The sequence below is a fragment of the Sapajus apella genome, unplaced genomic scaffold (genome assembly GCF_009761245.1).
Source record: "Sapajus apella isolate SASKATOON/1434 unplaced genomic scaffold, GSC_monkey_1.0 scaffold13, whole genome shotgun sequence".
NCBI classification, from domain to species: domain Eukaryota; kingdom Metazoa; phylum Chordata; class Mammalia; order Primates; family Cebidae; genus Sapajus; species Sapajus apella.
Window position 1 is genome coordinate 25,255,843 of NW_022436953.1, and position 23,391 is coordinate 25,279,233.

The window sequence follows — 23,391 nt, forward strand, 5'->3', positions numbered from 1 at the left end:
TTGGTTTCTGGTGAGGCCTTTCTTCCGGGCCTGCAGAGGACATCTGCTCATGATGTTCCCACAAAGCTTTTCCTTTGTGTGTGTGCATTCCTGGTATATCTTCCTTTCCTTTTTTTTTTTCTTTTTTCTGACATGGGGTCCCTGTTGCCCAGGCTGGAGGGCAGTGCCGTGGTCTCAGCTCACTGCAGCCTCAACCTCTGGAGCTTAAGTGACCCTCCCACCTCAGCTTCCTGAGTAGCTGGGACTACAGGTGTGCACCACCACGCCCAGCTAATTTTTATATTTCTTTTTAGAGACAGGGTTTTACCATGTTGCCCAGGCTGGTCTGGAACTCCTGAGCTCAAGTAATCTGCCTACCTCGGCCTCCCAAAGCATTGGGATTACAGGTGTGAGCCATGCACCCGGCCTCTTCCTCTTCTTATAAAGGACACGAGTCCCATCTGATTAGGGCCTCACTACTATAACGTCACTTAACCCAACTGCCTCCTTAAAGTGCCTGTCTCAAATACGGTCACTTTGGGAGTGTGAGGGGGGCACAATTCAGTTCATAGCACATATTTTAAAAATGGAACAAAAATGCTCTTCACCGCCTCACTGTATGCATCCATGTATGAAGGCATGTGCCCTGTCTGGCGTGGAAAACTGGAATTTTGGTAGTGGACATTGAGAGTAGAATCTTTCCACTAGCCACATCCAGAACACTGTGGGTTTATGTGTGTGTGAATATGTGTGCATGTAACAAACAGTTACAAAAAGATTCCATCAATTTTCCTTTGCCATTTCCTGTATAATAACTTTAAAGAAAATGGTAAAAGCATTAGAAAAACTGTACTTCCGTTAACTTTGCCTTGAGCAATTTCTCTTGTTACTAGACTATATAGGATCATAACAAGTATATAAATCATAATTATGTGAAAATTAAAAAATTATACCCCCAAACAATTGTGTAGGAAAAATCAGGAAATTCACTACAACTCTGTGGCAAGCACGTGGCAGTATTTTTTCTTATTATTTTCTGCATTTTTCAGACTTTGCATTGGCCACATATTATTTTTAAAATTGAAAAATGCATAGCATTAAAACTGTGTAGAATTGAGCAACATAGTCCAAATACAGCATGTAATAAGCCAGTCTATAATAACTAGATCATTATCTGTAGCGAGTCCAGAAATCAGAGCCAGGTTCCCCCAAGTTCTCTGCATGTTTCAGTTTTCCCCCCACATCACTCAGACAAGTGTGTTCAAGTTAAGACACATATGGGTATGAAGGTGATTTGGCTCTCAGAAGTTACACATAGGTTAGGTGCAGAAATTCCACAGCCAAATATAAATGATTTGGGGGTTATGCCTCTGACTGTCCCATCTGTTAAATGTGAAGAATCAAGTTAACTGTTAGCAGGAATCGCTCTTTATTTCAAAGCCTGGCGTTACCAACTTGTGCTTTTTCCTGAACACCTAAGGATCTCCAGGAGTGCTGGGGACCAGCCTATAATATTCTCAGGACTGGTTCAAATCCCCTATGATGATTCATTCTTATTAAAACTTTCTGGTGGCTCACGCCTGTAATCCCAGCACTTTGAGAGGCTGAGGTGGGAGGAGTGCTTGAGTTTGAGACCAGCCTGGGCAACATATCGAGACCCCATCTCTACAGAAAATTAAAAAATTAGCTGGGTGTGGTGACGAAAACCTGTGGTCCCAGCTACCCCGGAGGCTGAGGTGGGAGGAGCGCCTGAGCGTAGGAGGTGGAGGCTGCAGTGAGCGGTCAGTGTGCTGCTGTACTTCAGCCTGGGTGACAGAGTAAGACCCTGTCTTACAAACAAACAAACAAACAAATGAAACCTTTTTGGGTTACCTGCATTTTAGACTATTACAAATGAGCTGCCACATTTCTGTCTTCACTGCTGACCAGCATGGAAAGCCCACACTGAGCGTCTGAGATGCCCTGCCCTGGCTTTTGGAGAAAACAAGGGCATGCATTGCGGGAGGGGTGCGGACTGGGGGGCTCTCGCAGAGAGGAATGAGCTGCATGAGGATGGTGTGTCTGTGGTTGGGGCACTTGGTGGCCTTTTGTGGGGGGGAGGGACCTGCCTGCAGTGTGGCTCTGTCCTTGCCATTCCTGAGAACCAATGAAACATTAAATGTTTTCATCATTGGCAGCGCTGGTCTTGGAGGCTTCTGCACCGCTTCTGAGAGTTCTGCCAGCCTGAATCCATGCCTTGTGTCCCCAGAGGTGACTGAGCCAAGGAAGGACCCACAGGGAGCCAGGGGACCAGAAGGTTCTTTGCTGCCCGGCTCGCCACCGCCCCAGGAGCGAGAGCACCCCTCGTCCTCCATGCCCTTTGCCGAGTGTCCCCCGGAAGCTTGCTTGGCAAGTCCAGCAGCGGCACCTGAAGATGATCTTCACACTCAGTCCCTCTGGAGGGAACCTGCCCCAAATGCCCCAGGGGACGTCATGGCATTTCCCGAGAGGGACAGCTCTACTCCACACCAAGAGGTTCCCATCATCCCCAGTGCTGGAAGAGAGAGCGAGCCAAAGGAAGAGGGACAGAAGCCCTCCTCCTCCTTCTCCAGTTGCATTGACCAGTCACCTGGAATGTCACCAGTACCTCTCAGAGAGCCAACGAAGGCACCCCCATGTGGAGAGGGGGATCAGCCTGGTGATTTAGAGTTCCAAGGGAAAGAGGTTTCAGGTGGCTTTCCCCCCGCAGAGTCCAGGCAGGGGGTGGCTTCTGTGAAAGTGACCCCTGATGTCGCTGCCATAGCTGAGCTGGGCACAGAGAGCTCAGCTGTCTTAGAGAAGTCCCTCCTAAGACCAGAGGCCCTGATCCCACCAGATCCAGCACTGAAAGCCTCAGACAGAGAAAAATGCCAAGTGGAGGTGCCGCCTCAGTATTTAACAGATGACTTGGAATTCCTCAGGGCCTGCCCTTGCCCTAGGAGCAATGCAGGGGCTGCCCCAGAAGCAGAAGTGAATGCCGCTTCCCAGGAGAGCTGCCAGCAGCCAGTGGGAGCGTATCTGCCACACACACAGCTGCCCCAGGGCTCACCGAGTCCTGCCCTGGTGCCAGGGGATGGGGGCTCTGGGAAGGAGGCTCTGGACACCAGTGATGTTCAGGGTCACCCACAGACAGGGATGCAAGGAACCGAGCCCAGTCAAATTGTCTGTGTGGCGGCAGGCGGCCAGCCTGAAGGGGGCTTGCTTATGAGCCTGGAGCCCTCCCTGCTCACTCCGACCGAGGAAGCACATCCAGCTTCAAGACTCGCTTCACTCCCAGCTGCTCAGATTTCTACTGCCATAGAGGGACCTGGATCATTGTCCAGGGAATCAGTTTCCAAGGCTGGGATGCCAGTTTCTGCAGATGCAGCCAAAGAAGAGGTGGTGGATGCAGGGTTGCTGGGACTGGAGAGGCAAACATCAGACCTTGGAAGCAAGGGAGAGCATCCAGAAGGGAGCTCTGAAGAGGTTCCTGTCCCATCATCCCAGGAGGGGGGAGAGCACTTGAACAGGGAGCAAAGCCATGTGGTCCAACAAGAAGTAGCACCCCCTCCTCTTCCCAATGCACGAAGTGACAGTGGCAGAGGGTCACTGGGGCCATCGGATGGAGCCGAGGCCCATGAAGATGCCACAAGCCCGGCTGTGGTGAAAGAAGGAAGCGGATCCCCCTGTGACAGCCCTAGAGGAAAGGAAGAAGCCCCAGAGCTGCCTGACAGTGCAGACCCAGGGAACCTGCGAGGAGAGGACTCTTGGGCTTCCAGCAGCATGCATGATCAGGAAGTAGGCAAAGATGAGCTTTCAAAGCCAAGCAGTGATGCAGAGAGCAGAGACCATCTCAGCTCACACTCAGCACAGCCACCCAGAAAGGGGGGTGCCAGGCACACAGACGGGCCTCACTCTCAGACATCAGAGGCCGATGCATCTGGCCCACCACACAAGCTGGGTGAGGAGGACCCCATCCTGCCCCCTGTGCCAGATGGAGCTGGTGAGCCCACTGTTCCCGAAGGAGCCATCTGGGAGGGCTCAGGATTGCAGCCCAAATGTCCTGACACCCTTCAGAGTGGGGAAGGACCGGGTGGAATGGAGCCTCTTCTGACTTCAGAATCAGAGAAATCAGAGTTTCTGCCAACTCCTGTTGTGGAGGCTGGACCCAAAGCCCCGGAAGGGGAGAACACATTGGAAATAAGGAAGATGGGCAGCTGTGATGGAGCGGGCTCTCTGACATCCCCAGGTCAACCCCGTGGGCCGGGGTGTGATGCACTGAGACAGGAATTTCATGCTGGGGTGCCACATCCCCCCAAGGGGGAGAACTTGGCAGCAGACCTGGGGCTTGCGGTGCTCAGCCTGGACCAAGATCAGCAGGAAATCCCGTCCTGTCCGGGGGAAGGCTGGATAAGAGAAGCTGCCTCCGAATGGCCCCCACTATCTTCTGAGCAGCATCTCCAGGCATCCCAGGCAGACCCAGAGGCATCCATCTTTGATGTGCTCAAGGAGCAGGCCCAGCCACCTGAAAATGGGAGAGAGACTTATCCAAGCCATCCAGGTTTTAAGGACCAGGGAGCAGATTCTTCCCAAATCCACGAACCTGTGGAACCTCAGGAAGGTATGAACTTGCCCACCCATGGAGGACAGGAGCAGGCTTTGGGATCAGAACTTCAAAGTGAGTTCTCCAAAGGCAGCCTGTCTGATGCTCCCAGTTCATCTCCCACTGACACGGTTTGGGAGAGTTCTCCCATAGAAAAGTTAGAATTGTCAGCACCAACGAGACAGAAGTTGCCTGCACTGGGGGAGAAGCAGCCAGAAGGAGCACGCGGTGACGGTCAGTCCTTGAGGGTCTCGCCTCCAGCGGCAGATGTCTTAAAAGACTTTCCTCTTGCAGGGAACTTGAGCAGAAAGGAAACTTGCTGTACTGGGCAGGGGCCAAACACGTCTCAACAGGCGTTGGCTGATGCCTTGGAAGAAGGCAGCCAGCGTGAAGAAGCATGTCAAAGGGATGCAGGAGCTTCTGAAGCAGCTGATGGTTGTTCCTCACTCTGGGGCTTGAGTAAGAGGGAGGTGGCAAGTAGAAACACAGTGGAGGCCCCACCTTGTCAGCCTGACTCAGTAGCACTCCTGGATGCAGCTCCCTGCCCACCAGCCCTGGCGCCTGCCAGCCCCAGAGTCACACCCACCCAGGAGGCCCCAGAGACAGAGGCATGTGATGAAACCCAGGAAGGCAGGCAGCAACCAGTGCCAGCCCCACAGCAGAAAATGGAGTGCCCGGCCACTTTGGATGAAGAGGCCCCAAAGCTTCTTGCAAGTTTCCCATCAGCTGGGGAGCAAGGTGGTGAAGCGGGGGCTGTTGAGACTGGTGGGAGCGCTGATGCAGGAGACCCAGGAAAGCAGCGGGCTCCAGAGGAACTGGGAGAAGCTACTTTAAGTGGTGGCTTCTTTCGGACAGAGCACTGCCTTACCTCCAGGGAGGAAGCTTCTACCTCTGCCCTGCATGAGCCCTGTCAAGCTGAGCAGCCCACGGCCAGCTGCCAGGATGCCTGGCTGCCAGCCAGAGAGCAGGGTGGGATTCCCAGGAGCACCATGGATATCTCTGCCCACCAGGCTGTCCCAGACCCAAAGGAGCTCCAGCTGTCTGGGCCACCAGAAGTGGCTGCTCCTGACACCCCTTACCTGCATGTCAACAGTGCTATCCGGAAAGGAGCAGAAGACAGCGGAGTAAAAGCCATTTCCTCCGCAGGCCCCAGAGCTCCTGGCGAAAGCCCCCGTCCTGTCAGGGAGCCCCTGCTTGCCTTGGAAAATGCTTCCTCCGTGAAGCTGTCTGCTGGCTCCCTCACCTCCCTCTTGCAACCAGGACCTACAGGTGGAGAAATCTCTGCAGTGCAAGCCAACAGCAGCAGCCCCAAAGCCGGAACCACAGAGGGACCTGTGGACTCCATGCCATGCCTGGACAGGATGCCACTTCTGGCCAAGGGCCAGCAGGCAACAGGGGAGGAGAAAGCAGCAACGGCTTTGGGTGCAGGTGCCAAGGCCAGCGAGGAGGGCATGGCAGCAGGAGAGACAGAGGGCAGCATGGAGACGATGGGAGCGTGTCCCCAGGACCCAAGGCAGGGCGCATCAGGTGGTGTGGACACAAACTCTGAGCAAATCGCCACCCTTGCCGGCTTCCCAGACTTTAGGGAACACATCGCCAAGATCTTTGAGAAGCCTGTGCTCGGAGCCCTGACTGCACCTGGAGAAAAGGCAGCAGCTGGGAGGAGTGCAGCAGGCAAGGACCTCACCAGGCCACTGGGCCTAGAACAGCTTGTAGATGAGCCTCCAGGAGTGGACATCACCCCTCTCCCTGCACCTCCTGCTCCACTCCAGGTGGAGAAGAAGCAAGAGTTGACTGGAGAGGCTGAGATTTCCCGTCTGGCTCTGCAGGATCCAGCTTCAGACAAGCTTCTGGGTCCAGTAGGGCTGACCTGGGAGCAGAACTTGTCAGGTGCCAGTGTGGGGAAGGAAATGGCAGGTATCTCACCCACACTGAGGGAAGATGAGAGGCCAGAGGGGCCAGGGGCAGCCTGGCCAGGCCTGGAAGGCCAGGCTCACTCACAGCAGGAGATAAGCGGGCAGGAATTAGCTTCAGGTCTTCCTTCACCAGCAGCTACTCGGGAGCTCCCTGTGGAGAGAGCCGCTGCCTTCCAGGTGGCCCCCCATAGCCATGGAGAAGAGGCTGTGGCTGAAGACAAAAACCCTTCTGGAAAGCAGCACCAGGAAACATCCGCCTGCGACAGTCCACACGGAGAAGACCGTCCTGGGAACTTTGCTCACACAGGGGTTCCAGGGTCCACCTGTGCCCTGCAAGCCCCTTCTCCCCAGAGGGAGGCTTTGAATATGCCTGAGGCCAATGGTGAGCCCTGGACCCCTGGCATGCTTCGGGGTGAGAGGAGGCCTGGAGTCACTGCTGGCATCTTAGAAATGGAAAATGCCCCGGGCAACCAGAGCACCCCTGCACCACCAGCTGAAGAAATGGCAGACACTCCCCTGGAGCCCTGCAAGATGGCAGGCGCTGCTGGAGAAGCAGAGGGTGACATCACCCTGAGCACAGCTGAGACACGGGCATGTGTGTCCGGTGACCTGCCTGAAGCAGGTACTACCAGGGCGTTCTCCATCGCAGCTGGCGACTTGGCGCTGCCGGGAAGCTGTCAGGACGCAGCCTGCTCTGACAAGACCCAGGGGATGGAGGGTACAGCTGCCCTTCATGGGGACAGCCCAGCCAGGCCCCAGAAGGCTAAGGAGCAGCCAGGGCCTGAGTGCCCCATTCCTGCCGGGGATGGGAAGGTGTGTGTCTCCTCACTTCCAGAACCTGACGAAACTCACAACCCGAAGCTGCAACATTTGGCTTCAGAACCGCTCCACGCTGACAGGTACTTAAATGAAAAAATTCCCACAGGAATGTTTGCTCAGTTTCAAAGGTGATTCCCAGCCTGATTTTTAAAAGTCAGTGGCATAGACGAGTCGTTTTCTATGTCTAATTGCTAAATGAGCCTGCTACCCCTTCTGGGTGTCCTGAGGCTCTGAAGAATGTGAGAACGATGGGGGCTGGAAGCTGTTGACTGTCTTGTTTCTTTTCTTGTGTCCGTTAATTTATCTAATTTAAGCCACTGGAAAAGTGTGAACTGTTTACTGGCTGACTGTGCACTATTGCCTGATAGGCTACAGTCAGTCATAAATTTTTCTGGAGTCCAGATACATCTGCTTTTGATTCTGGATTTATTTAGGCAGGGGGCCCCAAATGATTCAAAAGTATCTCAGACCCATTGATTCCTAAAGCTCTTTTTCCTCCCCTAGGGATTATTTTTTTTTTTTGCAGCAGCCACTGAAAGCTTTAATTGGGAAATCTGCTTTTTCAGTAGGGCCCAGGGAGTGATGCCCTACTGTCTCCCTTATCCTATCCATCACTTTCTTTCATTATCCCAGAGAGAGCCCCAGGGATGGCCCATCCATCTTACCTTCGGTTCCTAAGAAGGACGCCCCAAAAGTCGTGGATAAAGTCACTTCAGATGAGGCCAGAGGTGCAGAAGGAACAAAAAGGTCAGTGAAGGATATCGGTCTTTGGAAGGCCATGATGCCTTACTTAGACACAGACACACTGGATGTTTTGTAAAGGAAAGTAGTCCGTATACAGCATGTGTTCTTATATAAGAAAGAAGCAAATGGCCATTCCTATTTTATGTACAGGTACAGTAGCATCTGGGATGACTAAAAGCTCCGTTGTTGGAAAGGGATTGAATGAGTTGCTTTCATAATTGACTTTATTACCTTAAATAAAAAAGGCTGGGTTCAGTGGCTCATGCCTGTAATCCCAGTACTTTGGGAGGCCGAGGCAGGAAGATCACTTAAGCCCAGGAGTTTGAGACCATCACTGGGTAACATGGTGAAACCCCATCTCTACAAAAAATACAAAAATTAGTTGGGCACAGTGGCACGTGCCTGTAGTCCCAGTTACTTGGGAGGCTGAGGTGGGAGGATCGTTCTCTTGAGCCCAGAAGGTAAAGGTTTGCAGTGACCATGTTCGTGACACTGCACTCCACCCTGGGTGACAGAATGAGACCCTGTCAAAAAAAGAAAAGAATCTTTATTGAGATGCAATTCACATACCATATAATTCAGTCATTTAGAGTGTGCAGTTCAATGGCTTATAGTATATTCACAGTGTACAATCATGTCTACAGTCAATTTCAGATTATTGTCATCCTCACAGAGAGAAACCCTTCAGCCCCTAGATATCATACCCCAGCCCCACTCCCCCTGCATCATCTCTAGGCACCCACTCATCTAGTTCAGGACGTCTTATGCAAATGGGTTCAGTGCTTATTTAGTCTCTGAAGCAGGAATGGCTCACCAACAGCAGTTACACTCCAGGAGATCTTGAGATTCAAGGAGGACAAATGGCAAATGTCACCGTGAACCACTGACCTTCACACTTGGCAGTGTGCCTGCCTGTTCTTTTCTAAATGAAACGCCACCTAGTGTTGTGCAGAAGCTGCTGCTCGAAGTCGCATCCTTTTGGGGACATGGAGATATTGTGCGCACACACACAGACTCACTGTGCACAAGCTTTGCCGCCTCCCTAGGCCTTTGACTGTTCTGGTGCTGTGTGCACACACAACACACACACATGCATACACACTTGTGTGTATGAGTAGGGTGGAATTGGACTTTAAATTAGTACCTGTGTACCCTACCAAACAGCTGCAGGCATTTTATAAATGATCTGATTCATATTTTACACATTCGAAAAGAATGCACGATCACCTGTTTTTTCAGTCTGAACACTTCCACTGACACCCAGCTGCCTCTGCTGCCCGGCAGTAGTGACTCCCATCGCCCTGGGCCAGTGTGGATGTGGGCGTGTGCTGCGCAAACAGATGCAAGTTGACACCCGTTTCAGCCACTGACTGAGAGTACAATTTCCTGCAGCCTTTGCTCTTATGTATTTGTTATATGCCCAGTTAAGGGGTAGGAGAAATATCTGTCTAGCCTGGAAAAGCCTTCCCCACCCCACAAATGACCAGATCAGTGGCTTCTTTTTCAGAGTCCTTAGACATCTTATCACCTTCCTGGATCATGCGGAGCCAGACGTATAATAGTGCAGTAAATATTTCATGACTCATTGTAATTACTTTAAATTTAAAATTATAATTTCTAAATTAGTATTATAAATTATCATTTTTCCAGAATACTTGTGAGGTGTAGAAAAGTAGATAGAGAAAAAGCCACAACCACAATACCTACCAATTATGCTTATTTTGTATTTTGTATATTTTCATTTTAGTGGATTTTGAGTGCCATCAAAACACTCTTTAGTGTTTTCAGTGCTATCAAAAATCTTTAAAAACAAATCTTTTAAAAAATGTTTCTGCATTCATTTGTTTATTTTGAGACAGGATCTCACTCCATCACCCAGGCTGAGTGCAGTGGCATGATCTCTGCTCATTGCAGCCTCGACCTCCCCAGGCTTAGGTGATCCTCCCACTTCAGCCTCCCTAGTAGCTGGGACTACAGGTGTGTGCCACTATGCCGAGCTTATTTTTTGTTTTTTTTTTTGTTTGTTTTGTTTTTTTTTTTTTGTAGAGATGGGATTTCACCATGGTACCCAGTCTAGTCTTGAACTCTGGTCTCAAGCAATCTTCCCGCCTCTGTCTCCCAAAGTGCTGGGATTACAGGCATGAGCCACCATACTCAGCCTACAAACAGATTTTAATGGCTGAAGTTGTATGACTGATTACGGTTTTAACAGCAGCGGAACTTTAGGTTCTGATAGTGTTCCTATTCACTTTGTTCCTGCTGAGACTTTTGTACTCTCTATGGCTGCTGGGTCCAGTAATGCAGCCCCTGGCTATGTGTGGTTGGAGATGTGCTATAAATGTAAAATACACACCCAATGTTGAAAATTTAGTGGCTGGGCACGGTGGCTCACGCCTGTAACCCCAGCACTTTGGGAGGCCAAGGCAGACAGATCATGAGGTTTAGAGATTGAGACAATCCTGGCCAACATGGTGAAACCCTGTCTTTACTAAAAATACAAAAATTAGTTGGGCATAGTGGTGTGCGCCTGTAGTCTCAGCTACTCGGGAGGCTGAGGCAGGAGAATCACTTGAAGCCGGGAGGTGGAGGTTGCAGTGAGCTGAGATTGCACCATTGCACTCCAGCCTGATGACAGAGCGAGACTCTGTCTCAAAAGAAAAAAAAAAAAAGAAAATATATCACGAGTCATTTTGCATATAATTAGTATTATATGCAGAATGATAATATTTCGGATCTATTGGGTTAAAATGTATTACTAAAATTAATTTCATTTATTTCTTTTTTCTGTTTTTAATGTGGCTCCCAAAATTTACAAAATGACATATGTGGCTTTTGAATGCCTGGCTCACATTCTACTTGGATCATTTGCCCCAGAAGCTGCTTTTCCCTGGTCTTTGAAGGAAATGGGGTCATAAAGAGTTGGCCTTCCCTGTGCTTTGGGCTCTTGGGGAGAGGGCTTCCTAACATTGGTTGAGGGTTTCCGGAAGAAATTTGGATTGGACTTTCTCACCCAGCCTGCCAGGTTGAGAATGCTTCTTTCTCTTGCTGGAGAGGCTCTGAACTGCTCATGAATCCATTCACCATGAGGAAGCCATACACGTGGACTTGGGTAGGTCCCGGAGGAAGTCCTGCCAGGCCAGGGGCCGCACTTCCCGGGAGGGGCAGGTGTTGCCTTTGAAGGTGGAAGTCAGCAGCGGCCTCGGGGAGGCTGGGTGGTCAGACTTCGGTGGACACTGCCAGGAGCTGTGGTGTGGATGAAGTTCAGGAACAGGTTTCTGCATTCACACCCCAGCTCTGCTCCTTACTAATTACATACATAACCTCAGTTTGTTCATCTGTAGAATGGGGATGACAACAATTGTACCTGCCTTAAAGAATTGCCATGAGGGTTAAATGAGACCCCTGATTCAGGTGCCAGAACGTGCCTGTTCTGATACCCAGCAGGCGTTAGATTCCTTATTGTTTTGTGATGGGCATTTCTGGTATGGTGACCTGCATGATTCTGTCTCTCTTCAGTGTAGAGATGGTTTTGGGATCTCAGTCTATTCTCCTGAGGTTGAAACTCCAACCTGGCTGTCTTTCTTTTCCAGCATGGAATTCTTTCTCTGCTAAAATATTTCAATGGCTGAGGAGAGTGAATTCTTTCATACCCCCTACTGCACAGCCCGGAGTGATCTGCTACAAGTTAAATATTTTGAGATTGTGTTTCACTGCAACACTTTGAGTATCTTTGTGTAGCCTATTTTATTGTATTTCACCATCAAAATACTGTTTCAAATTACCTCTAGAAGAGCAAAGCAAAGCAAAACCAAGTTTTCTATTCTCTTGGCAGTTATCAGGTGACACGCTTCTGTAGATTGAAATTTGAAGATTCTGCTGATTTGAATAGGGCTGTTACCACGTATCAGATTCAATATCTAAGAAATGTGTCTTTTTCTAATTTGGTAACAGAATAGTTTTTTTTGTTTTGTTTTGTTTTTTCTTTTTTCTTTTTTTTGAGACAGAGTCTTTCTCTGTCACCAGGCTGGAGTGGCATGGTGCAGTCTCAGCTCATTGCAACCTCCACCTCCTGGGTTCAAGTGATTCTCCTGCCTCTGCCTCCTAAGTAGCTGGGACTACAGGTGCACACCACCACACCCGGGTAATATTTTTATTTTTAGTAGAGGCGGGGCTTCACCATGTTGGCCAGGATGGCTTTGATCTCTTTGACCTCGTGATCTGCCTGCCTCAGCCTCCCAAAGTGCTGGGATTACAGGTGTGAGCCACTGCACTTGGCCAACAGGCTAGCTTGATAACCCAGTCTCATGCACATGTACATGAAGGTAGCATAAATATGTTTACTGCTTTGTTTTCCATCCTATAAGGTCAAATTGACACTGCTTGTGGATACAGCATGGATATCCCATTGCTTTGCCTACCTCCAGTCACACCGCACACCCATGGGGGGTCTGTGAGCCCTCACTCAGAGAAGCAGGCACTCACAATGTATAGAAATGTATAGAATGAAATGTACAGAGACTGACTGTACATTTCTGTACATTGTGTGATGCTCCCTGTGGAAAAGCCTGGGACTCGGAGACAGCCTCATGTTAGTTTCAGGTTGTTCTGCAGAAGGTGCTTGAATCAATTTCAGCTATGTACATATATGACTATCTTCCTGTTTCTGGAAAGTCTAGAATTTGGCGTTTTGGTTACATAGCACTAATGTTCAGACACGTAGTTCTGGATCGATGTTGGATATCACCAAGCTTGTTGTTGTTGAATATGTGTTTAAAGGGAGTTGTTCTCTCTTTCTGTCTCTCCTTTATTCTTTCTCGATTTAGGGAAATGGTTGGAAAGGTATTTTCAAGTATTAGTGCATTTTAAGAGAATTAAATTGTTCCCAGATGCTTAGGGTCTTTGTGTAAACCTAGGCTGAATGGGGAAGGGAAGTTGAATTAAAAAGTGGAGGGAGGACAGCTGGCCTCCGGTCAAGGCTGGCCTGGCTGGCCTGAAAGCCTCGCTGGGGCCGCTTGTCTCTCTTCCCCTCACGCCTCCTTCTCACTTGGTCCCTGCTGCTTCCTTCTCTCTCCACTCCCTTCTAAGATTACCAGCTGTGACACCACGTTGTCAAGTTTAAGAATAAGCTTTTAGAGGATGGTTACACCTGTGTAAATTAAGGAAAAGAAAAAACAACATTCAAGCATAGTTCTCTTAGCAGACAAAGCCAGGACAACAGATCTTACCCCCGATTTTGTATGACATAGGAAATCGACACTTGGTAATGTCACTTACAGCAATTCTTCTCAAATGGGAGGCAGTTAAGTGAGACAGATGCATTGAGGTCCCATTGGCCTCTTACTGGCTTCGCTACCTTGGATAAGCTGCTTAACTTTTCAATCCTCAGTTTCTCTCTATATAAAATGGGAAAATAACATCTCCCCTTTAGGATTGGGGTTAGGATAAAATTGGAATGTTTCCAAAGCCTCTAGGATAATAGCTAGTATATGGTAAGTGTATGATTACAACGGTAACTACTCGTGTAATTTGAAGTGTACTTATTCGAAAGCATCCTGAAAATTAAGCAAAAGGAGGCAATGCCCAAGATCTCCAAATGAAATGGTAACAGACGCAGGAATCGGTAGACGCAGGAACTGGATGAACGTCTGTCTCCAGCCCTTCCACGTCTCTGAGCCTTGGCTTCCGTCTGTCAAGTGGGGGCTCCAAGAACCCTGCCTGGCCCACAAGGAGCTCATTATGTGAAATGAGATCACAGATTCAAATGTACTTGGGAAACTAAAGCCTCTACAAATTGTGTTCTTATCAACAGCTTCAGTCACTATGAACAATCATATACAAAAGTAAAGGGGCCTTTGAAAATGTAGCCTTTATGTGTTTCATAAGTAAAACAAATTTTCTGAGAGGTGAATCTGTCATTTGAAAAAGCTCCAAGTCTCTGTATTTATTTATTTTTAGAGATAACGTCTTATTCTGTCTCCTAGGATGGAGTGCTTTGGTGAGATTATAGCTCACTCTAACCTCAAATTCCTGGGGTCGAGCATCCCTCCGGCCTCTGTGCCTCCCAGGTAGCTGAGACTGCAGGTGCGTGCCACTATACCTAGCTAATTTTTAAATGTTTTATAGAGATGGCATCTCACTATGTTGTCCAGGCTGGTCTCGAACTCCCAGCCTCAAATAATCCTGCCCCCTTGGCCTCCTAAAGCACTGAGATGATAGGCATGAGCCACCATGTCTCTTTAGAAAGTGGGTTCATGAAGCATCTGCACAAAAGGTGGCGGCCTCCTTGGAGGCAGGGGCTGGATTTACTGTCTCCAGGTGGCTGGGACAGGCACACCACCACCTTGGCTTCTGGCTCTCCAGGGTTTGGGAGCCTCTCTGCCCCTTGGCCCCTGTTCATACTGCACTTGAACCCATAGCATGGAAGAGCTGTTCACTGCCACTTGAAAGTCAAGGGCCAGCTCCATTAAGGTCAAGGTGGTGATTTCCCAAATTGAATGTTTCCAAAATGATCTGCTCCTCTCTGGGAACCTCTCATTACGGCCACTGCTAGAAGCCACTGTGTTTGACCTGGGTTTGGGTTTGTTTAAGCATCAATATTTGAGAGATGAATATTTTACACTCTAGCTGGTGAGAGCTGGAAGGAAATGTGGAGGCATTCTTGTTGAGCCTCTCACTTTATGAAGGAGGAAACTGAGGCTCGGAATGGGGAGGGGAGTAGGGAGCTAACAAGCTGCAGAACTAGACCTGGGTTCTGGCCCCTGATGGCAAGTTTCCCCCCAGATACCTGTGCTGAACTGGGGACCCTCCGCAGGAGGGGGAATGGGGCTCTTCCTTTCAGCAAAGCCAGCCACCCCAATTCTGCTTCTAGGCTTTCGAGAAAAGACCATATGATTCTGAGGTCTAGAGTGGGACAAGCACAGGCCTCAGAGTTGACAGAGCCCAAGTTCTAGCTCTGTGATCCTGCGGGCATTGCCTCGCAGGGCATTATACTCACGTGTAAAAGGGAGTGACATAGAACCTGCTTACAGTGCTGTTAGAATTAAATGAGCAGCCAGGCAAGGTGGCTCATGCCTGGGAGCCTGAGGCAGGTGGATCACTTGAGGTCAGGTGTTCAAAACCAGCCTGGCCAACATGGCAAAACACTGTCTCTACTAAAAATATAAAAATTAGCTGGGCATGGTGGCATGCATCTGTAATCCCAGCTACTTGGGAGGCTGAGGCAGGAGAATTGCTTGAATCTGAGAGGCGGAGGTTGCAGTGAGCTGAGATCATGCCACCACACTCCAGCCTGGGCAAAGAGCAAGATTCCTCAAAATGATAATAATAATAATAATAATAATAAAAAGAATAAACTCAAAATAATAACAATAATAATTAAATGAGCCACTTCATTGAGAGCACCTGCCACAAGTGCTCCGTGTAAGTTCCCTTTCATCGATTCCTCCGTCTGGGCCACAGTAATTCCACACACAGCATCATGGTTCTTTCTCGCCTCAACCGTCGGGGCGTGCTGTTTGTGTACCCCTTTTGCAGATGAGGAAATGGAAGCTCCCAGTGGTGACATGGCTTGGTCAAGGTCAAAAAGCTAATAAAAGTTGGAACTGGGACCAGAAGCTCAAGGCTTTTCAGACATCAGATCTATGTTCAGAACACTGATGATTCTCTTACTACCCAGGTGGAATCCTGGGGAGGTCGTTCCCTATAGCAGTGCTGTCCCTGAAACGTTCTTCAGTGATGGGAATGTCCCGTATCTCCACTCTTCAAAACGGTCACCACCGGCCACAGGTTGCTCTTGAGCACTTAAAATGAGGCTGGTGCCACTAAGGAAACAAACTGTTAATTTTGTTTAATTTCAACTGATTAAAATTTATAGTGAAATAGCTACATGGGGCTAGTGGCTTCCACACAGGACCACCCAACTGGAAGCTACTCTTCACATGTCAGAGACTAATTCTTGCCATCAGAGCCCGTGGGTTTGGTGAGGCTGTGTGTGTGAAGCCCTGGACCGTTTCTCAGGCACTGGTGGTGCTTGGTGAACGTTAGACCCTCCTGGGCCCTCCTCTCCTTCACTGCCTGGCTCTGCAGGAGGGAAAACCAAGTGGTTGTGTCTTCAGAGTGGAGGCTGAGGTATGTTCATGGCACATCTGCCCAGTTACGTGATTAGCAGGAGGTGTCTTTCCTGCACCTAAGGAGGCGTCCCATTGCACCTGCGGCCTTGGCCTCACCTATGTGACCTCACACCCAGGCCTGTGGACCCATCTCTGAGCTGGCATTCCTTTTTTTTTTTTTTTTTTTTTTTTGTGATGGAGTCTCTCTCTATTGCCCTGGTTGGAGTGCAGCGGTGCAATCTCAGCTCACTGCAACCTCTGACTCCCTGGTTCAAGCGATAATCCTGCCTCAGCCTCCCAAGTAACTGTGATTGCAGGTATGCACCACCATGTCCAGCTAATTTTTTGTATTTTTAGTAGAGATGGGGTTTCCCCATATTGGCCAGAATGTTCTTGATCTCCTAACCTTCTGATCCACCTGCCTTGGCCTCCCAAAGTGCTGGGATTACAGGCATGAACCACCGTGCCCGGCCTCTGAGCTGGCATTGTAAGAAGCCCTGGATGGGCCAGTGAATGGGCTCCTCACAGCAGCATTTGTGGTAAACCCTCCCTGCCCACAGCCCCTCCAGTGGCCACACCTACAAGAGTGCCCCTCACCAGACTGGGATGGGAGGAAGCCCAAATGGGCAGACGTGGTTTTTCAATTGATGTCTCTACACTGTTCTTGTCCTGAAAAACTGGCAGGGTGAGGGACAGGCCCCTGCTTACAGCATCTCAGCTCCTTCTTTCTTCTGTACTTTCTTACTGCCTGTTAAGTTGTCCAGTGTTAAATATTTTAGCAGCCTGCTGACTCAGAAGTAGACTGTGAAAGTGTTTCTTTTTCCAGGGAAGGCACTGGAACAGGTCTAGTTACTGATGCTCTTAATGTGCTTTTCTTTTGCAAGGCTTGCTGAAGGTATTTAGGAAAAAAGCCTTCTGGGTTGCCGGGCATGGTGGCTTCCACCTGGGATGATCGCTTGAGCCCAGGAGTTAGAGAGCAGCTTGGGCAACATAGTAAGACCCCATCTCTACAAAAAAATAAAAATTAGCCTGGTGTGGTGGTGCATGCCTGTGGTCCCAGCTGCTCGGGAGGCTGAGGTGGGAGGATCACTTGAGCCCAGGAGGTCGAGGCTACAGTGAGTTGAGATCACACCACTGTACTCCTGGGAGCAGCTTAGGTGACAGAGTGAGGTCCTGTCTCAAAGAAACAGGACCCGAGGGTAAAGGAGGGTTTCAGTGGGGAGAAGATGAGCCGAGACACTGCACACCCTACACAAAGTCAGCTTGCAGTGGAGACTTTGTGGGCAAGGTCCCTGAGCTGCGGGGGGTCTTCTGGGCAGCTCCTTCCCCATAGCCAGCTCAGCAAATGTGCACCCAGGCCAGGCACTTAGAAGGAGAAGCTGAGGGCTCTCCCACCGGGGAAGAGCTGAGATGGGCTTTCAGGACATACTGGGTACAGGCTCCTTGGCTAGAAAGAGGTTTGGGGTAAATGGTTAGGTGGGTGGGTAGGCGGGTTGATGCGGGGCAGTGAGTGACAGGTGTGTTTGTTGACTCCCAGCCCAGAGCCCAGCACGCACCTGAGGAGTCGGCTGCTCATGGGCTCCTGTCTGCTTGCTACATGCCCTCCCCCGTAGGATCAGGAAGTTGGACATCATGATCCTAAGGTGTCTTTCTAGAAATGTTTGCTTGGATATATGTTTGTGGCCATTTTGATAGAGTTGGTCTTGGCCTCTGGTCAAGAGAATAAGCTACAATCTTGTTTCTTGGGGAATGTTAGATTTTCAGGGCACGACTCTTGGTTACCCAGCACCTGATACCTTGCACGAGGTACCGTAGGCACTGCATGCGTATTTGCTGCATAATTCAACAAAGCTGGCTATCAGGTGAGGCTGAGGGTTCCTGTCCTGGAAAACGAGGTCAGACAGTACTTTGGAGGCAGACAGCTGCGTCTAACTTCCAGCTCTGCTGTTAGACTCTAGCAAGTTCCTTAGCCACCCTCAGCCTCAGTTTCTCACCTGAAAGATGTGTATGATGCTAGGATCCACCACAAAGAGCTACATAAAAATAATGTGTGAAAAGCTTAGCAAAGTGCCCGCCTGGCATGCAGTAAGCACCAAAGTATCAGGGGTTACTGTTCTTATTGCTGTCACTCATATTACCATCGTCATTTAAATGATGATAATATTAAGGTAGATTAATGGTAGGTGCCTGTGTTTTTACACATGGGCTCATGGATAGTTGCTGAAGTTCACGTACATCTGGCCTGGATTCCTTGGAATGTGCCACTACCCTCTAATGCTCCTTCCCGTCTGGCAGCCTCCGCCTCCTGATGGGGGTGGCCCTCCGTGTTACAGTATTACATAGGATGCAAGTGGAGCCATCTGGCGCTGTGGGGAATGCATTCCCTTCCTTGTGGAAACTAGGGCTTTGGGGTTAACCTCTTGCCAGGAGCGGCTGCAGAGAGGCTGCAAGCTAACATTAGTGGGTGGGAGTGCGCCTGTGTGGTGAGCATGGCCGCGCTGAGCACATCTCATGGGACAAACCGCCTCGACTATTTTGGCAGGACACTTAGAGCTGTGAGGCCATTCCAAACTTCCCAGAGGAAAGGGCAGGATGAAAAGTCATCTGGCCCTGCCTGCCAGACGCCATGGCATAATAGCTGGAGGAGCAGACCCTTCCTGGCAAGTGACCGAGCAGCTGGCATTGAAACATATACATGCCGGAGTTGGCAGACTGAGAATTCGGGTCAGAGTGGGAGTGCCGAGTCTGGGCTTAGGTCTCAACCCTGGGCCAGACTGCCTTTCCGGGCCACCTATGGAGGATGGCTGGGAGATGCTCCTCTGGCACCCAAGGCTGAGTAGCAGGGAAGCTCACCTTTGAGATGGGTACCACTTCACACCTGGCTGGGGCATTCATAGTCATCATAGTCTCCTTCTGACACACTCAGCTGGAAGGAGATGAAACTCCAGGTTCAGCAGAACGTTCTCCTGTTGAACTCTAGTGGGAATCTGTCCTGCCCAGCAGCATCCACACACTCCCCAGATTGTGGTGAATTAAAGAAGCTGCAAGCACTGTCCCAACTAGCTTTTCCCGGTGGTTTTTCTGCAACCTTCCTGCAAATACTATCAGCCAAGCAAAGGAAAGCCAGGGCGGCACAGCACAGAGGCTGCAGCTTAACTCAGTTTAGCTCCATTTCTTTACAAGCGGGCTATAAATTCATGGAAGATGAAACACACTTAATGATTGTTGCAGGGTTTGGTTTTGTTTTTTCATGAAGATGGGAAGCTTATGTGTCAGGAACCACCAGGCTCCTGCTGAAGCATTGTGTATACCTCTTACTCAGTTCATATTTTATCTTCAATGGAGAGAATTCTGTAAAAATGGAAGGTAGAAAACTGCCCCTTCTGTGGGGACATTATTGCTTTCAGAAATGTCTCTCTTTAGGACTGGACACAGTGGCTCACGCCTGTAATCCCAGCACTTTGGGAGGCCAAGGTGGGTGGATCACCGGAGGCCAGGAGTTCAAGACCAGCCTGGCCAACATGGCAAAACCCTGTCTGTACTAAAAATACAAAAATTAGCCAGGTGTGGTGGTACATACCTATAGTCCCAGCTGCTCAGGAGGCTGAGACAGGAGAATTGCTTGAACCTGGGAGGCGGAGGTTGCAGTGAGCTGAGATCGCACCACTGCACTCTAGCCTGGGGGACAGAGTGAGACTCTGTCTCAAAAAAAATAAAAATAAACTCTCTTTGCATTCTGCATTTGGTGACTATGATGACTGACTCTAGGAGGAAAGCTCTCTGCTCCTTCCTGGAGAAGGAAGCGTCCTGAGAAGCTGCTGGCTGTAAGGTCTAACAAAGGTCATTTTGCATCTTCTCTTCTACACCCCTTTTCCTCTGGTATAGAAATGTGGGGAAGGGTGTAAGTGCAGAGGCAAGCCCAGATCGTAAAGACAGAAGAGGCAGAACTCCAGTGTGGCTGAGAGATGTGGGCCAGACCCATGTACCCTGTCTCTGGGTGACCCCTCTGCCTGCCTTGCCCCTACCTCTACTTGTAGCTCTGGATGGGACCACATTCTGGTTCAAGAGACAGTAGAGGTTCAGACAAACGTAGTTCTGTGAAGCCTTCCCAACCCTCTGACTCCCCAGGAGTACCCCCACCTCCCACCGGAGTAGCAGGGTTCTTTTCTTTAGCCTGACAAGGGCAAGTGTATTACGGTTTGGTGAATGGGATTTTGTCATTTGCAGAAGAGATTGGGTGTTTTGAGCTGGACAGATCTGGGTTCAAATCTGCTGCTTTGATATGTAGGACATTGGTCATATTACTTAGTCTCATGATGCCTCAGTTTCCTCCCCTGCAAAATGAGTATAAAATTAGTACTTGCCTCATGAGGATTCAGTGAAATAGTGCCCCAGAAATGCTTGACCAGAACTGGCATCTATCACTCCAGGAACATCTATCATTATTGGAGAGAGTCCCCCACAACGGCAGGGACTGTGCCTGGTCCTCAGTCCTTAGCACAGTGGGCTGCACATAGTAGCCTCTCAACAAATGTTTATAGAAGAATTGTTTTTAGCTGGGTAGGGTGGCTCACGCCTGTAATCCAGCACTTTGGGAGGCTGAGGCTGGAGGATCACTTGAGTTCAGGAGTTTGAGACCAGCCTGGACAACATGACAAAACCCCATCCTTTTTACAAAGAAAAGAAAAGAAAAAAGAAAAAGGCAGGGTCTCAGGTGCTACCCAAGGCCTGCTGAGTTAGAATCTGTAGTCATGCATTGCTTAATGATGGGGAGCTGTTCTGAGAAACGCATTGTTGGGTGATTTTGTCATTGTGCGAACATCGTAAAGTGTGCTCACGCTGACCGAGACAGTATTGCCTACTACAAGGTACTGCGCGATGCCTCACCCATTAGAGTTTGAACAGTGCTGTTTGGTTTATGGGCCACCCTTTGAATAGCAAGGGGGCTAGGGCATTCTTCTCAACATTGGCTGCACACTGAAAACTCTCATGGAGCTTTAGAAAATGTTGATGTGGCTGGGCACGGTGGCTCACGCCTGTAATCCCAGCACTTTGGGAGGCTGAGGCGGGTGGATCACGAGGTCAAGAGATCAAGACCATCCTGGCCAACATGGTGAAACCCTGTCTCTACTAAAAATACAAAAAAATTAGCTGGATGTGGTGGCATGTGCCTGTAGTCCCAGCTACTCGGGAGGCTGAGGAAGGAGAATTGCTTGAACCTGGGAGGCGGAGGTTGCAGTGAGCCGAGGTCGCACCACTGCACTCCAGCCTGGCACCTGGTGACAGAGTGAGATTCTGTCTCAAAAAAGAAAAAAAAGTTGATGCCTGGATGCCACCCCCAGAGTTTCTGATTTAATGGATTTGGGAGTGTAGCCTGGGGGTAGTACATTTTCAAAGCTCGCCAGGTATTTCTACACAATACAGAACATCTGGTCTAAGGCATGCAGAAGCAAATTAAACCAGCTCGGTTATGCTTCTTTGTCTGTTGCAGCGTAAAACATCGACATCATCACGCCCAGCTTCTTCATATTAGTAAAGACAGGGTTTCACCTGAGCCGCCAGAAGTTACATCCCAAGCTACCAACTCACGCACTACTGCAGCTGATCCATCACATATTTTATTTTTCATGATGTCACTTGGACATCTGACTATCTCCTGGAGAAAGTTGTTTTTCTGCCAGAGAAGGTACAGCAGGCAGAGTATTGCTTCCTATTTAGTCAAAGGTTTATTTTAAATTGGGACTAGGCCACGTTCAAATGCAGGAGCAGACTGGCCCCTGGGGAAGCCCGGCCAGGTACACGTGGCCTGTGAGTCCAGCAGTCAGCACTTTGGCTCATCGAGCACACGTCTGTCCGAGCACTGCAGACCTGGCTTGTGCAAAGTGGGCTTTGTGTGCCCTCAAGGAAAATGCCAAGGCCACATCTAGAAATTCTGGCTGAGGCTGAGAGCCATGTGCGGAGCTGCACCCACACATTTCCTTGTGTATATTTTGGGTTCTGGCTGACATTTCATCTTAGCATGGGCAGAGGAAATGACTGAATTTTTAGAAGGCTTGAATCCCTTCTACAAATACATCTCCCCACCCTGTAACCGAGTTTTGCTGGGTTACAGTTCAGGAATGTATCTTGCTGCTTGTACAGCCCTTCATGGAATGTGAGGACTTAGCTCAGACGACCAAAGCAGTATTCCTTCTAGAAAAAAAAAAAAGAAAATTCCCCCAGAGTTCACCGGTGAAAGGGATTTTTTTTTTTTTTTTTGAGACAGAGTCTCCCACTGTCACCTAGGCTGGAGTGCAATGGTGAGGTCTCGGCTCACTGCAACCTCCGCCTCTCAGGTTCAAATAATTCTCCTGCCTCAGCCTCCTGAGTAGCTGGGATTACAGGCAGTTGCCACCAGGCCCAGCTAATTTTTGTATTTTTAGTAGAGATGGGGTTTCACCATGTTGGCCAGTCTTGTCTCGAACTCCTGATCTCGTGATCTGCTCGCCTCAACCTCCCAAAGTGCTAGGATTACAGGCAAGAGCCACTGTGCCAGACAATGGATCTTATATTTTGAGTGTGAGAGCTGAATTCCTATGATATGGCTGGGGTCCTCCTGGCATATTCCCCTCCTGACACATCTGGAGCATATAAGAAATAACCCACGGCTTAGCCTGGGTCACTGCAGACTGGTTAGGAGTTTGACTTCTGCACATGCAGAGCCTGTGTATGAAGCTTGGCACTGCTCAGTGTGGCCTCTGGGTAAGTGAGTTCACCACTGAAGCCCACTTACTCCACTGTCAACTGAGGACAGTAGCAGCATCTGCTGTATAGGCGCATTAGGAGAATAAAAGCAGAGAAGAGATGGGAGCCACTTAGCAAAAGGCCGTCTCTGTAACCAGTGCTCAAAAATGGTGCCTAATATGATTGTGGTTATTTTAGAAAAGCTTTTAAATTACATTTTTGGTTTTCTTTTCTTTCTTTTTTTCTTTTCTTTCTTTTTTTATTATACTTTAGGTTCTGGGGTACATGTACAGATCATGCAGGGTTGTTGCATAGGTACACACATGGCAATGGGGTTTGCTGCCTCCATCCTCCCGTCACCTACATCTGGCATTTCTCCCCAAGCTATCCCTTCCCGACCTCCCCACTCCCCCTGCTGTCCCTCCCTTTGTTCCCCCCAACAAACCCCAGTGTATGATGCTCCCCTCCCTGTGTCCCTGTGTTCTCATTGTTCAACACCCAC

General features: G+C 49.4%; 1 protein-coding gene across 29 annotated transcripts in view; it reads left to right on the forward strand.

Annotated features, from left to right (window-relative positions):
• Positions 1-23,391, forward strand: part of TACC2 (transforming acidic coiled-coil containing protein 2) — a 257,255-nt gene that overhangs the window by 80,108 nt on the left and 153,756 nt on the right. For 27 of the 29 annotated variants that reach the window (XM_032281873.1, XM_032281868.1, XM_032281893.1 and 24 more), the window contains 2 exons: positions 2,157-7,394; positions 7,948-8,061. The exons of the other annotated variants lie outside the window; for them this stretch is intronic. In XM_032281873.1, coding sequence (XP_032137764.1) covers positions 2,157-7,394; positions 7,948-8,061 — 5,352 coding nt within the window. The remainder of the gene's footprint in view (positions 1-2,156; positions 7,395-7,947; positions 8,062-23,391) is intronic. 29 annotated transcript variants of the gene reach the window in all.